Here is a 15,130-nt window from a genome sequence, read left to right on the forward strand (position 1 = left end):
TCAAGCTAGACAAGTTTCGTTCTTTGTAGTTTTTTCGTTTGACGCTTATTTCGTGAGATATTTGGTCCGGTCACGATCAATGGACCACCCTGTATACGAACTCTTACTGGTTTTCTGGCTCTTTCTCGATTAGTGAAACCACTGTACGGCACCAGTGTTCATTTTCTTGTAATATCTACAGAAATGCTTCGTCCGCTCCCACCCCCACCCCTAGTTACGAGTGTATGTGCGCGCGTATGTTTGTGCAGCGCCGAGGACGAGCCAAGGCGGCCGCGAAATGCCAGCGCTAATCCCGTCCCGTGGGCGTGTCTCGCCAGGTTTAAACATAGCCGCGGCAGAAGCAGCAGCAGCAGCAGCAGCAGCTCCGCCAGCCAGCCGCTCCGTCTTACGGCCGCGCCCTCAGTCGCTGCCTGGGCGCAGAACGGCGCCCACCCCCACCATGCTAGCCGCTGGACTGCGCGCCGCGCTACGCAGCTCTACGGTGCGTCTGTGTGTCGTGTCGTCTCGTGTGTGCCAGTGTGTGCGTGTGTGACTTCCGCGACTCTCAGCAACGACGTCGCAGGCCCAGAAGACAGAGTACTCCAGGGAAGTGTGGATAACGTTAACGGACACATCGTCCAACAAGTAGTGACGAGAGCAACCTTATCAAAACATACGATTTCATCGTGGGTAGTCCTAGGCCAATATTATACTATCAAATTTCTTTGATAAAGTTGCTTTGTGAAGTACACTGTCGGAAAGAAATCGCAACACCAAAAAATACACTACTGGCCATTAAAATTGCTACACCAAGAAGAAATGCAGACGATAAACGGGTATTCATTGGACAAATATATTATACTAGAACTGACATGTGATTACATTTTCAAGTAATTTGGGATAGATCCTGAGGAATCAGTACCCAGAACAACCACCTCTGACCGTAATAACGGCCTTGATACGCCTGAGCATTGAGTCAAACAGAACTTGGATGTCGTGTACAGGTACAACTGCCCATGAAGCTTCAACACGATACCACAGTTCATACAGAGTAGTGACAGGCGTATTGTGACGAGCCAGTTGCTCGGCCACCACTGGCCAGACGTTTTCAACTGGTGAGAGATCTGGAGAATGTGCTGGCCAGAGCAGCAGTCGAACATTTTCTGTATCCAGAAGGGCCCGTACAGGACCTGCAACATGCGGTCGTGCATTATCCTGCTGAAATGTAGGGTTTCGCAGGGATCGAATGAAGGGTAGAGCCACGGGTCATAACACATCTGAAATGTAACGTCCACTGTTTAAAGTGCCGTCAATGCGAACAAGAGGTGACCGAGACGTGTAACCAATGGCACCCCATACCGTCACGCCGGGTGATACGCCAGTATGGCGACGACGAATACACGCTTCCAATGTGCGTTCATCGCGATGTCGCCAAACACGGATGCGATCATCATGATGCTGTAAACAGAACCTGGATTCATCCGAAAAAATGACGTTTTGCCATTCGTGCACCCAGGTTCGTCGTTGAGTACACCATTGCAGGCGCTCCTGTCTGTGATGCAGCGTCAAGGGTAACCGCAGCCATGGTCTCCGAGCTGATAGTCAATGCTGCTGCAAATGTCGTCGAACTGTTCGTGCAGATGGTTGTTGTCTTGCAAACGTCCCCATCTGTTAACTCAGGGATCAAGACGTGGCTGCACGATCCGTTACAGCCATGCGGATAAGATGCCTGTCATCTCGACTGCTAGTGATACGAGGCCGTTGGGATCCAGCACGGCGTTCCGTATTACCCTCCTGAACCCACCGATTCCATATTCTGCTAACAGTCATTGGATCTCGACCAACGCGAGCAGCAATGTCGCGATACGATAAACCGCAATCGCGATAGGCTACAATGCGACCTTTATCAAAGTCGGAAACGTGATGGTACGCATTTCTCCTCCTTACACGAGGCATCACAACAACGTTTCACCAGGCAACGCCGGTCAAGTGCTGTTTGTGTATGAGAAATCGGTTGGAAACTTTCCTCATGTCAGCACTTGGTAGGTGTCACCACCGGCGCTAACCTTGTGTGAATGCTCTGAAAAGCTAATCATTTGCATATCACAGCATCTTCTTCTGTCGGTTAAATTTCGCGTTTGTAGCACATCATCTTCGTGGTGTAGCAATTTTAATGGCCAGTAGTGTAATTAATGTAGAGTAATGAAATTTAGGATATACACTTGTCTAGGTAACGTATTTAAGTGATTAACATCGCTAGATCACAGTTTAATGTACGTGTGAGATATGCCGTCGCAAATGTGAAATAACGGAACATTAATAACCGGTGTTACAGTCAGAACGTTCAACGCAAGAACGTAGACCTGCATCAATTGTGTTGTACCATGCCTAACGCATCTGGTGGGCCAATCCTGGGATGGTTTACGCTTGTTGTGGATGGCGCTCCGAAGATGCTCCATATGTGCTCGATTGGAGACAGATCTGGTGATCGAGCAGGCCAAGACAACATGTCGACGCTCTGTAGAACATGTTGGATTAGATCAGCGGTACGTGGACGATACGGTGTTGGAAAACACCTCCTGGAATGCTGTTCATGAATAGCAGCACAACAGGCCGAATCACCAGATTGACGTACAAATTTGCAGTCAGGATTAGCGGGATAACCACGAGAGTGTTCCTGCTGTCATACGAAATTGCACCTCTCCATATCTCCAGGTGGAGGTACAGTGTGTCTAGCGTGTAGGTAGATTGGTTGCAAGCCCTCGACTGTCCTCCTAACCAAGAAACGGCCATCACTGACGCCGAGGCAGAACCGGATTTCACCAGAACGCATGACAGACCTCCACCCTGCCCTCCAATGACCTCTTCCTTGACACCACTGATGTGGGAAATGGCATTGGTTCAAATGGTTCAAATGGCTCTGAGCACTATGGGACTCAACTGCTGTGGTCATAAGTCCCCTAGAACTTAGAACTACTTAAACCTAACTAACCTAATGACATCACACAACACCCAGTCATCACGAGGCAGAGAAAATCCCTGACCCCGCCGGGAATCGAACCCGGGAACCCGGGCGTGGGAAGCGAGAACGCTACCGCACGACCACGAGCAGATGGCATTGGTTTGGGGTCAGGGGAATGCACACTTCCATGCATCCAGCTCGCGGCTGTCCTTCAAGCAACTGATTTGTAACAGTTCGTTGTGTCACTGTGGTGCCAACGGCTGCTCAGATTGCTGCTGCAGATGCAGTACGATGTGCGAGAGCCGTCCGGAACCGGATGGTCTTGCGAGTGTACATTGGCTCTAAGCACTATGGGACTTAACATCTGAGGTCATCAGTCCCCTAGACTTAGAGCTACTTAAACCTAACTAACCTAAGGACATCACAGACATCCATGCCCGAGGCAGGATTCGAACTTGCGACAGTAGCAGCAGCGCGGTTCCGGACTGAAGCTCCTAGAACCGCTCGGCCACAGTGGGCGGCGACTGTACATACTCGTGAGCACCGCTGCCAGTAATCGTGTACAGTGGCTATATTCCTAGAAGTCTTCCTGCAATAGGAACATCCAGTTTCTCGTAGCCCTACTACACGACCTCGATGAAACTTAGTGAGGTGTCGCTTTAAAGGCATTCTTGACTAATATCAACTCATCATGCCCAGTGGCAAATGGGACTTAACTCTCACCACAGTTACAGCGTGTATTTAAAGCAAACATGATTTACATCCTCATAGTGGAGCTGATAGTGCCACTCTTATGCGGTTGGTGTCAAATTTGAATACACAGTATCTTTTAGATGTAGAAACGCGACTACCAACTTTCGCTTACGTTGCACAGCTCCTTCCTGGTGTTTCGATTCTTTTTCCGTCTGTGTATTTGTCTTAGTGTAATATGAAACTTCAGTCACATGTCACCTTTCGTCAAATTTATTTGATCAAATCTAGAGTCTCAGCTTGGATTTTATCAAAGAAAGCGATCGTCTTCTGTTTACTGCAAACACCTGGAATGTATACGGCACAATACAAGACGGTCAAGTGTTGAGTGTATGGAGCACATTCAAAACGCAAATGAGGTCGTATATCGGAGGTGATTGGGGCGCAATAAATATGGAAAAGCGATAAAGCAGATTCATTGTTACCACCGTTGTTTATTTGTTCACTGAATTAAAGTACTTTTGTTGTTTGTCAAGCACAGAAAGTTAGCACAACACCATTCATTGATGATGCATCAGCTGTAGCAGAAAGTGAACACGAATTCGATTTTGTTTTAAATGGAATGGAACATGCGCTAGCTGTAAGATAACATATGCACATAAAGTAGACAGCGTCACGGGTGGACATGATAGTGAGCTAAATGTTACAGCCGGGAAAGAAAAAGCAAAGACAAGGTCAAAAGGTCTTCTATCAGAATAAACAACAGCTCAAGTGAAATAATCTAAAAATCGTGTCTAGTTTTGAATGTACTAAAATGTGCCTGAAATACGTAAAGCAATTCGCGAAAGCGAGCTGCAATCGGCATAAAGCATCAGAAAGTACTTGGCATGCACGCGGATGTACGCATAATCAGCCCCTTTTGAACTTAAAACACGTTGAGTTACAATTCATTTCTCACGTTAAATGATTTCTTCCATGATTAGATTACGAGTCGGATACTGTGAACTGTATACAATACATTGCACTCAGATTTTATTTAATGTATCTTAGCATTAACAGGTGGTGGGATATTGGTTTGATCGCATTTCGTTTCGCATTGTAAAAATAAGTAAATATGAACTATAGAACTAACAGAATTAAAAATAGCAGTTTCTCATCTGATATCATTTGTATTTTAAAAAACATTTATTTCGACGGTAACCGGTTTCGGCCAGTGTTTGACCGTCCTCAGACCCTCATATCATGATGGCAGTCGAAGGCGGTGAATAGAGCGGGCGTTGTAACGCCACCAACGTCACTACTTTTAGCCAAACCGCTGTTTCTAAGCGCGAAATATTCTCAAAAATTACTGATATCGCAAGGTTCTTCTGTTGTTACATGCTAGCCATTCTAATTGAACTATGTCGAGATATTTGACGACGGGGTAATACCACTTTTGCGTTACACCAAAAATCTTTCTCGAAGAAACATAATGAATATTTTATCAAATTTCATTGACAAAGTAGTAATTCTGATTTAATTACGTGTTTGTTGAACTATTGATTTATTCTTTTGCGTGAAACTGGTGTGCTGGAGCGACCGAATGGAAACGGTCGATGCAGTCGGTTGTAGTTTGACGTATGCATAGGATAATTATTCATTAATTTCCTTCGAGCAAAATCAGTCTACGGGTACAAACATATGAAAACATTCGACACAACCCGGCGCATTCAATTCTCGGCGGAAACATTCGGTTGTTTTGGTACTGTTAAATAATTATTGTTTACTGCACTTTATTATCAATTGTCGTTACTGTTGCTGTCTTTCCGATATCTGCTTTTTATTGGGTGCTAATATGTAGCTTTTAGTTCCGTTTTTCGTCCATTTTTGAGTAGGCGTTTACTGAATAGTGAACTTTGTGTCTGGTCAGAATGCCAAAACGCTCGGTGGCGTGGGAAAGGAAGCAATCGTATGACGGGATGAAAAGTGATCCTCAAGATAAATTCACTGTGATATACAGTATCGTCATGGATGATTCAGGTTATGAAACTAAATGAAAGAAATTCAAAGAACATTAACGTATGATTAAAAATAATTGCGACAGTACATGCTTAAAAGGCAAGTGAAAAAGTCAGTAAACAATTTAAAAAGATATATCTTATATGCTTTCTGTTCACGACACATGGCAATTTACCGAAGTAAAATGATCGGTGTAGGGCTCAAACCAGTGGGAAGAGAGAGACAGATCTTCAATAAATTTAGATAAGAAAGTAATCATTTACACAAGTTTATAATGTAGTACCAGTTACCAACATTTTAAAACCAACCAAAAAACCATATTTAATGCCAGAAATTCGTGTTTAAGTAGATAAATACATAAACTTTGAAAATATTTCGTTTTCAGAAATATTTTTTTTATTCACCTCTCCTTGAAATAGGATGTGCTATTTGTGTATAAAAAGAAGTTGACAAGCGTAGCTGTGGTTGATGCAAATGTTAATAGACCATTAGGATGACGGAAACGTGATACTGAATAATGCACTACGCATCAGAACAATGATTATTAATACCCTACTTGAAGTGCACCAACAAATCCTTCATATTACTAGAATTTTCTTGGTATTTTTCACCTGTGTGAATTTTTCTCACATAACTACTTACTGTATAACAATCTGTCATACAGGTCTGCACATGAAGTGGTTAGACTACACTTCAGAAACATTGCAATCGCAACTGCATTACTTAAAACATCTGTGTTATCACATGACCAATAATAATTCATTTTTGACAACCAAAACTTATATCCCAGATTCAACCCCGGGATGCACACAGCAGTTTCTACAATTTCAAGAAAAATTACTACTTTTACGCAATTTTCTTTTAAACTTTAAATATTACAACCCGTATAATACGCACTTCTTTCTTGGAGTTGTTCCAGTTGTTTTGACAAGACAATATTCATCAAACAATTCTGCACTACCAATTTTTACACTGTTTACTTTTTGAATCAATGGTATGCTTGATTCTATATCACTTCACTGCAGCTTCTTTTTCAAATTGGCGCAACAAAGTCGACTATAATCTGAAAATTACTTCCCCCATGAAAGCAAGTATTCAAGTACTACATTATTGAATGAATGAACGTAGGAATAACACCTACTGTGAGCAGCTTGAGTACTGTCATACAAGCCCTTCAACATAGAATTAATCTTGAAACTCACAAAATTATTTTTTCCTGTTTTTTATGTTTGTTAGGAATAATTCACAACAAGATATTGTCTCTAGAAGGAAGGCATGCTGCTTTTCGATTTCTCTTATGCTTGTTTCAAAAAGATGGATCAACTATCAGCAAACCACAACCATAATTTCAGATTCCTCATTATTAAAAACTGATTGCAAAGATAAAAGACAACGTGATTCAAAGTGAAAAAAGGAATTTAGAGCAAGACATAAATTCAAAATTCTTTCAAAAGCAGGAAGCAATGTCACTCATCTCGTTCTTCTGTAACCTGGCAATTGATGGTAACTGACATTTCCAAAATAAAAGAACTCTCCCAGTCATTCCACCCCTACAGCATAAATCTGAAAATATATGTAAATTTTACAAATAACATTATCTACACGAATTGACAACGTTCGAACGAGTGATACCACACTGTTGTGGATGATACGTTCCACACAACCCACACCTATAAAATAATTCCTACCAAGGCTTGCTTCTAATTTAGCAAAAATATTTTCTCTGCCCCTTCAGTTTACATAAAAACTGTTTAAGCTGTCAGCAGATAAACAAACAAACTTTGGTTTTAGGCAGTGATCATGCAGAACTGATTCCTCATTTTTAGATGTTAGAAGTTTCATTTTCAGTAAAAATAATTCCAGTATGTTTTTATGCACTCCGCTTTCTGAAGTGAAATATTTTACTTATACTGGAAGGAACTTTGTTGACTCGTGAGTAATGATAATAATGCAAAACAAAATTTACACAGTCAAGATATCTAAGAACTTGTCTGCACCAAGGAGTTAATACACCATTAATAATGGCTTCAGTTTTTGTTAGTTTACAACTAAACTTGACGTCATACAGTTTTTTAATGACATTGATTGTGGAATACACGGAACTGTAGCTGTGGTTATGACACACAGTATGGTATGCTAAGGTTTCCTCAACTGAAGCCAATGAAGCCTCTTCATTTCCTGTAATTTCACGAATTATGCTTTTACTATTTGACCATTCTATCTTGATACTAATTATAGCTAACAACTCTAACATGTATAGTTCTCACTACATAAAGTCGACTTTAATGAAATGTCTTAATAGTAGTTACGATCAAGTACCAGGTCAACCCGCAACGATAATATCATACCTTTCATTATTATAATTAACGTAAAAGTTCTGTGATCCTGAACATCAAGAATTTGATTTAATGACAGGCCATTAATAAAGAATTTTTAACCTGGCAATGTATTACATTTCCAAATGCATGTTTCATACAAACACCGTGAGCAGAACTTCTTAGGATGTGTGAAAAAACTTACCCAAGAAGTAACTGATTTTGGAGGTTGTTGCAACAGCAGTAAAAGAAGCTAGCTTATGTTTGTTACATTTATCATGCTGAATAATATCCGAGTTCCCACCACGTGCAATCGAAAATGCGGCATTGCACATTTTACAGCAACTTTACAACTAAGCTTTGCCTCTTGAAAGAAAGGATCTTCCTCCTTTAAGTTGAAAGTAAAGGTGCACTTGCGCTTGGGCACAATAACTTAGTTTACGCAAATGACAGCACACCGCATCAGTTGAGAACACAAGACTAAGCAAACTTCATCTGTTCACAAAACGCCTTCAACAATGAGAACAATAAGTGAAATAAGCGTCGATGCAGCTTTTTTCGCGTCAATAAATGACAGAATAATTCGGTTTTTTTTTAGTTTAGGAAGACGGTATCACGAAAGTGTCAACGGCCTTGCCGCAACGGTAACAGCGGTTCCCCGTCACATCACCGAAGTTAAGCGCTATCGGGCTGGGATAGCACTTGGATGGGTGACCATCCGGTCTGCCGAGCGCTGTTGGCGAGCGGGTTGCACTCAGCCCTTGTGAGGCAAACAGGAACTACTTGATCGAGAAATGGCGGCTCCGGTCTCGTAAACTGACATACGGCCGGGAGAGCGGTGTGCTGACCACATGCCCCTCCATATCCGCATCCAGTGACGCGTGTGGGCTAAGGATGACACGCCGGCCGGTCGGTACCGTTGGGCCTTCTATGGTCTGTTTGGACGAAGAGAGTAGTATCACGAAAATATGAGAACTATTCGCGCCCCAACAAAAATTCTGGGGACCCGGAACACGCGAGCAGAAAAGGGGACTTAACGTTTTTTACGGGACGAATGGCACGCTTCATGTAAATGAAGTCACGCAAACCAGGAAAATGAGAGAAAACATTCATATAACTGCCGTAAATATCAGTACTTTTGTCAGTAGGTTGTCTTACTTTAAGTGAAACCAATGAACCCCGGAGTGTAGGTGAATGAAAACATTCAAATCGCTGACAGTTGCGAAAGACTAGTTTTGTTCAGTTGTTTCGTTCGACTGTAAAAACCAATTGAACGAAAAGCCAACAGACTGGTCAATCGGCTGTTAAAACCAGTCGGTTGTCCATCGCTAACAAAAAGGGCGGCTGTCCGCAAACTATGTTCATTGTATCGTCAACAGATAAGCAGGCCGTGCATTAGATTCTCAGGTGGGTGAGCATAAGTAATGGTCGCATCCAAGCTGGCATTTTCTGATAATATAATCGCCGCTCTAACCCACTGAGTATATGTATCAATGGAGTAAGCATAGCCTACTGCGCTTCTTCTCGACATCTAACCGGGCTAATCACGTGATTTTGGGGCAACGCTGCATATCTACAATTTCCGGTAATATCGTGACTTGAATATTATACGTATTCGCCTTGCCTTATATATGTTTCTGCATGTTGGAGTTCTAGTATGAGTTACAGTGCAGTATTGTCATTGCAGCGGACTTAATGAAAAGTACGTGAAACGAGATCCTGTTACTTTTCATAGGGATGTACAACAAATGTATAATAGCAAATGTCATGTTGATATGAGGCACTTTATATTATAAAAAAAGCGAGACACAGTATTATATTGTAGAGATAATTTCCACGATATTATAGTATGTGTTTACGAGACAAGTGCTAGATAAATTTGCAAGTGTGTTTGTGTAAACTCCCATATTCATGCTACGTTCATTTGGAGATAAAATTGATACATGACAGTCTGATTAATTTCATCCGATTTATGAAGGTTCTCAAACCCTTGTGTGTTTAGTATTTCTTCATGAGACAGTTTCCTGTATAATGTCATTGTAACGCAGTTGATTAGAACAGATTCCACAGTACAATCAATGCAACAGAAAACATTAAAAGAATATTGTTAGCTGTCACTTCTTTTGTTGCTCCAAACTTAAGAGCATTGATCTTGTAAATTTTTTTTTTTGTGGGTAGTGTATGGTTTTTCTTTTCTGATGAAATGACGGGAAAATGTTATAGACTTTTACTTGTCTATAAGAGGCAGAATGGTAAATAAAGGAAAACTGAAAACAATAATGGGCAAGCGGATGGTGCAAATCGGTTACCGTATTTACTGTTACAGTTGCATGATTCCAATGCATTCTTTCTTCGTGACACTTCGGTGCCGTCTACAGTGGCATTCTAATGTAATTAATTAGAACAAAGACTCGACAACATGAATAAGTGCGACAAAAAGCGTAAAAAACAATGTTGGTTGTCAATTGTTATCCCATTACAAAAAAACCTAAGTAAAGTGAAAGCTGAGCTACGATACTGTTGCGAAAAAGCAAAATACTATTGCTCGTCACATCTTTAGGCCTGGTATCAAATAGTTAGGAAGTCTGTAAAAAACATATACAAAGTTTCATCGTACTTCTGAAGATGATGTATCAGTAGCAGCGAACTAACACTCAAAATACTCTTAGCGCTATATTGGCTAAATGCGCGGTCACAAAATCACGTGGCTTGAACTGCAGCAGAGGTTGCGGGTGGAATTCTCGTTCTGCGCATCCGAATGCTCAGTCCATAGAAATTTATACTTCTCTAGCCCGTGCGAGCCTCTTCATGCCCGAATAATGACTGCATCCTACATTCATTTGAACCCGCTTAGTGTAATGGCTCAAATGGCTCTGAGCACAGTGGGACTTAACATCTGTGGTCATCAGTCCCCTAGAACTTAGAATTACTTAAACCTGACTAACCTAAGGATATGACACACATCCATGCCCGAGGCAGGATTCGAACCTGCGACCGTAGCGGTCACGCGGTTCCAGACTGAAGCGCTTAGAACCGCACGGCCACCCCGGCCGGCCCGCTTAGTGTATTCAAGCCTCTATCTCCCACACTTCCTTCCATTACAAAATTGACAGTTCCTTGATGCCTCAGGACGTGTCCTATCAACCGATCCCTTCTTTTGCTCAGGTTGTGCCATAAATTACTTTTTCCCCGTTCGATTCAGTTCTTCCTAATATGTTAGTGGATCTGCTCATCCAATTTTCAGCATTCTTCTATAGCACCGCACTTCAAATATTTCTACTCTCATGTTGTCTGAATTACCTATCGTTCACGTTTCCCTCGCATACAAGACCACGACCACATAAATATCTTCGGAAAAGTAATTCTGACGCTTAAATTTATACTCGATGTTAACAAATTCTTCTTTTTCAGAAATTATTTTCTTGCTATTGCCTGTCTGCATTTTATATCTTCCCTAATTCGACCGTCATCTGTTATTTTGCTGCCTAAATAGGGAAACTACTAATGCTCTACACTTAGCGCACATATTTCTAATCTAATTCCCTCGTCATGGCCTGATTTAATTCGACGACAATCCATTCCCCTTGTTTTACTTTTATTGGTGTTGCTCTTATAATCTCTTTTCGACACAATATTCATTTCGTTCACCTGCTCTTCTAGTTTCTTAACCGTCTGTGATGGAATTACAATGTATCGGCAAACTAGCAAATTTTTATTTCGTCTCCCTGAGCTTTAAATCCCTTTCCAAAACGTCCTTCGACTGTTAAAACTCCAGTCTTGTTTCTGTACGAGTTGTAATTCACTTTTCGGTTCCTGTATTTTATCCCCGTTAGATTCAAAATTCGGAAGAGTGCAGTGAACACTGTCAAAGGATTTCTCGAACTCTACAAATGCTACAAACGTAGGTTTACCCTCATTCAACTTATCTAAGGTATGTCGCAGTGTCAGTATTGTCTTTGATGTTCCTGCATATCGTGTTCTCCAAGGTTGGCCTCTACTAGTTTTTCCACTTTTGTTATTAAACTTGTTGTCACCAGGCAAAGCTACTTTCTTTGATTGCTCTGGGAGAAGGCTCATCATAGCACAACACAGGAAATATTAGTTCGCTTTATTATATAAATGAATAAAAGGTTTACTTTACTTTGACTCAAATCTTTGTCACAGAATTACTGGGTAATCTGAATACTTTAAACTGTCATGACCAGCAAAGCATCACTTGATGCACTAATTAATAAACTATTCTTTTGCAGTAGAGAAAGGAACATATACGAAATACATTTCATCAGACACTTCAACGGTTACTGTCCTACGTGATGATGTTGACTGCTGTAGCTGAGGTCTGCAACTGGGCGAACACTGACATGTCCGACACTACACTGACAACCTGAGGGCGATGCAGAGCTGATATTCAGGAGCGCCTCTTATACGTCATTGCAGACTGCATAGAACCCTCACTAATATCTGTGGTATCGATTCTCGTTGTCAGCTATGGTGTGGCAATGCGACCTCTGTACCATACCACAAAACTGGTGGTTGAGCAGTATTCACACGTGTCAGCAACCGCCTCGTTTGTTAACTGGTACTATTACATTCTGGCTAAGTCTGAGTGTGTTTCCCCTGTTTCATACATCTTCCGCAGCAGGTGGAATACTTTTGTCATGGCTGGTTCTTCCAGCAATCTCATTAATTCTCAGTGAATATCGCAAGCTCCAAGGGCCTGGTTTCGACCTAGGTCTTTCAGTGCTCGGTCCAATTTTTCTCACAGTTTCTTACCTCCCGTTTCATCATCTTCTTCGCTTTCTATAATATTGCCCTCAAGTTTTTCTTCCCCTGTATAGACATCCTATATATTCCTTCTTTCCTTCTGTTTTCCCTTGTTTGCCACGTACTAGCCTAACCACTGAGTAGGAATATCTATGCAGCGAGCAATCAGATGCGCAGAACCGAATTTCTGTCTGCAACATACATCGACTACATCAGTCACATGACTATGGTTGGCGTAAGATTTGCCCGTAAGCACCCTACAGATTTTGAACGCCATTACGTCGCTATCATAGACAGATGCTGTCCAAAAGTACCGCGATTTTGTGCTCGCATCTCGCATCATCATTCGATGGTTCAAATGGCTCTGAGCACTATGGGACTTAACATCTATGGTCATCAGTCCCCTAGAACTTAGAACTACTTAAACCTAACTAACCTAAGGACAGCACACAACACCCAGCCATCACGAGGCAGAGAAAATCCCTGACCCCGCCGGGAATCGAACCCGGGAACCCGGGCGTGGGAAGCGAGAACGCTACCGCACGACCACGAGATGCGGGCGTCATCATTCGATGTATGGAATCTACTTGGCCTAAAGCTTTAAAGAGATAAAGTACTAGAATCTAGCTGGTTTGCGAGAAGTGTCACAGCTCAGAAGTCGGTATTACTTAGGGCTTTCTCCTTCAATCGATAAAAACAGAACTATTATAGGATTACTTTGTTGTCTATCCGTTCGACTGTTAAGACCCATTTTACTCAGGAACGGGAAGCTGTGTCAAGTTTAAATTTATGTCAGATATTACGACCTACGGCTACTAGGCAGCATAAAAAATTTACGTTTCTAATTCAATGCAATCAAAAGATACAACCATGTATGTCACATATTTTGATACTCGCAAACTCACTCATCCTAACCTGTAGATGAACTATTTATATACTTATCGGTCTTGGTGGTCCAGCGCCAAACCGCGAGCACAGAAACTGAGTGGTTACGGATTTTTCAGTGTTCGTTTTAACCCAGCCGTCGTCTCTTAACGATGCGAGGAGTCGCCAAAACAACATGTGGTTCGGATTCCACGTTAAAATGTGGGTCCCTTTACCACAGTTGGACAACTGGGTAGGTTAGGGACACGTCAGCCTCCGAAGTGGCGTCCAATAGAAAGACTTGTACCAGGCCATTGAAGGGTATGAATTGTCATTATTATTAGTATTATTATTACTATTATCTGTACATACAATTAAGTTTGTTAGGTTTTCTGTTTAAGAAGTGGTAGCACCCGGCCACTGAGGCACACAAATGTATTAGTACCAACTCATCGTCAGATGATGCGTTTAAAATGAAAGAAAAAAGAAGATAACAGAGTACAAGTAAACTGAATTACAGGTCAAATTAACTGGGTCAACTGAAAAATGGAATACAACTCGTTGTCTTTGACCAATGACGTCATATTCAAGTCACAGCTGATAAGTTGTTTATTTATGAGTCCTAGATAGCAAATCTTGGGAAACGAAGCGTCAAATCGTAAATTTAAATAAGTGAATGAATGTAGAATTAAACCAAAGAAACAGTGCACGCGTTTTGTTGTTGGTCGTCGTATTAAAGAATTTGTGTAATCGTTTTAATTTGCCATTGTATCGGCCATTGGTAAAGAATAGGATACCTATGTCAGGTTTATCGTCCTTTTTGTATTGGGTAACACTAGTATGTTATTTTTCAGTTTACTTCAGGATACTAATGTAGAGGTACCGTTTTCTACGCATTAGGTAATATACATGTCAGCTGAAATAATGCTACACAGGTCAACTTAAGTACGGAATACTAATGTTAGGTATGTTGTTCATTTGGATGTGGGTAATACTAGTATCTTGTTTTTCAAAGAATGGTTCAAATGGCTCTAAGCGCTATGGGACTTAACATCTGAGGTCAATCCCCTTGACTTAGAACTACTTAAACCTAACTAACCTAAGGACATCACACACATCCATGCCTGAGGCAGGATTCGAACCTGCGACCGCAGCAGCAGCGGTTCCGGACTGGAGCGCCTACAACCGCTCGGCCACAGCGGCCCGCCCTATTCTTTTTCCGTTGACCAGTACAGGTTATCTGAAGGACAGGATACCGATGCTAGGTATCCTGTTCTTTTGGCCATTGGTAATACCAATGTTTGGCGGGTGTTTTTTCCTCCAAGGGTATCCTCTTCCTCGGTCGTACATGATATCAGTGTTCGGTTTGTCGTAATTTTCCTCTTGCGTAATACGTTTTCTGATATTTTTGTTAGAATCTTCTTTTGTGGTATCCGCCCGAAACTCCCCAATTCCCGCATCTGTTTCTTTAATTTGATTTATTTTATGGACTTCCATAAATCGCGCATCATTATTTTTCCTTTACATAAGATTCTTTTTTACAATATGGGTTCACGTG

General features: G+C 41.6%; 1 protein-coding gene across 1 annotated transcript in view; it reads left to right on the forward strand.

Annotated features, from left to right (window-relative positions):
* The first annotated feature begins 341 nt into the window (after nucleotides 1-341).
* Nucleotides 342-15,130, forward strand: part of LOC126175072 (pyruvate dehydrogenase E1 component subunit alpha, mitochondrial-like) — a 90,655-nt gene continuing 75,866 nt past the window's right edge. Inside the window, exon 1 of the mRNA XM_049921599.1 lies at nucleotides 342-481. Coding sequence (XP_049777556.1) covers nucleotides 440-481 — 42 coding nt within the window. The 5' untranslated portion in view covers nucleotides 342-439. The remainder of the gene's footprint in view (nucleotides 482-15,130) is intronic.

This window comes from Schistocerca cancellata, chromosome 3, assembly GCF_023864275.1.
Source record: "Schistocerca cancellata isolate TAMUIC-IGC-003103 chromosome 3, iqSchCanc2.1, whole genome shotgun sequence".
Lineage (NCBI taxonomy): Eukaryota > Metazoa > Arthropoda > Insecta > Orthoptera > Acrididae > Schistocerca > Schistocerca cancellata.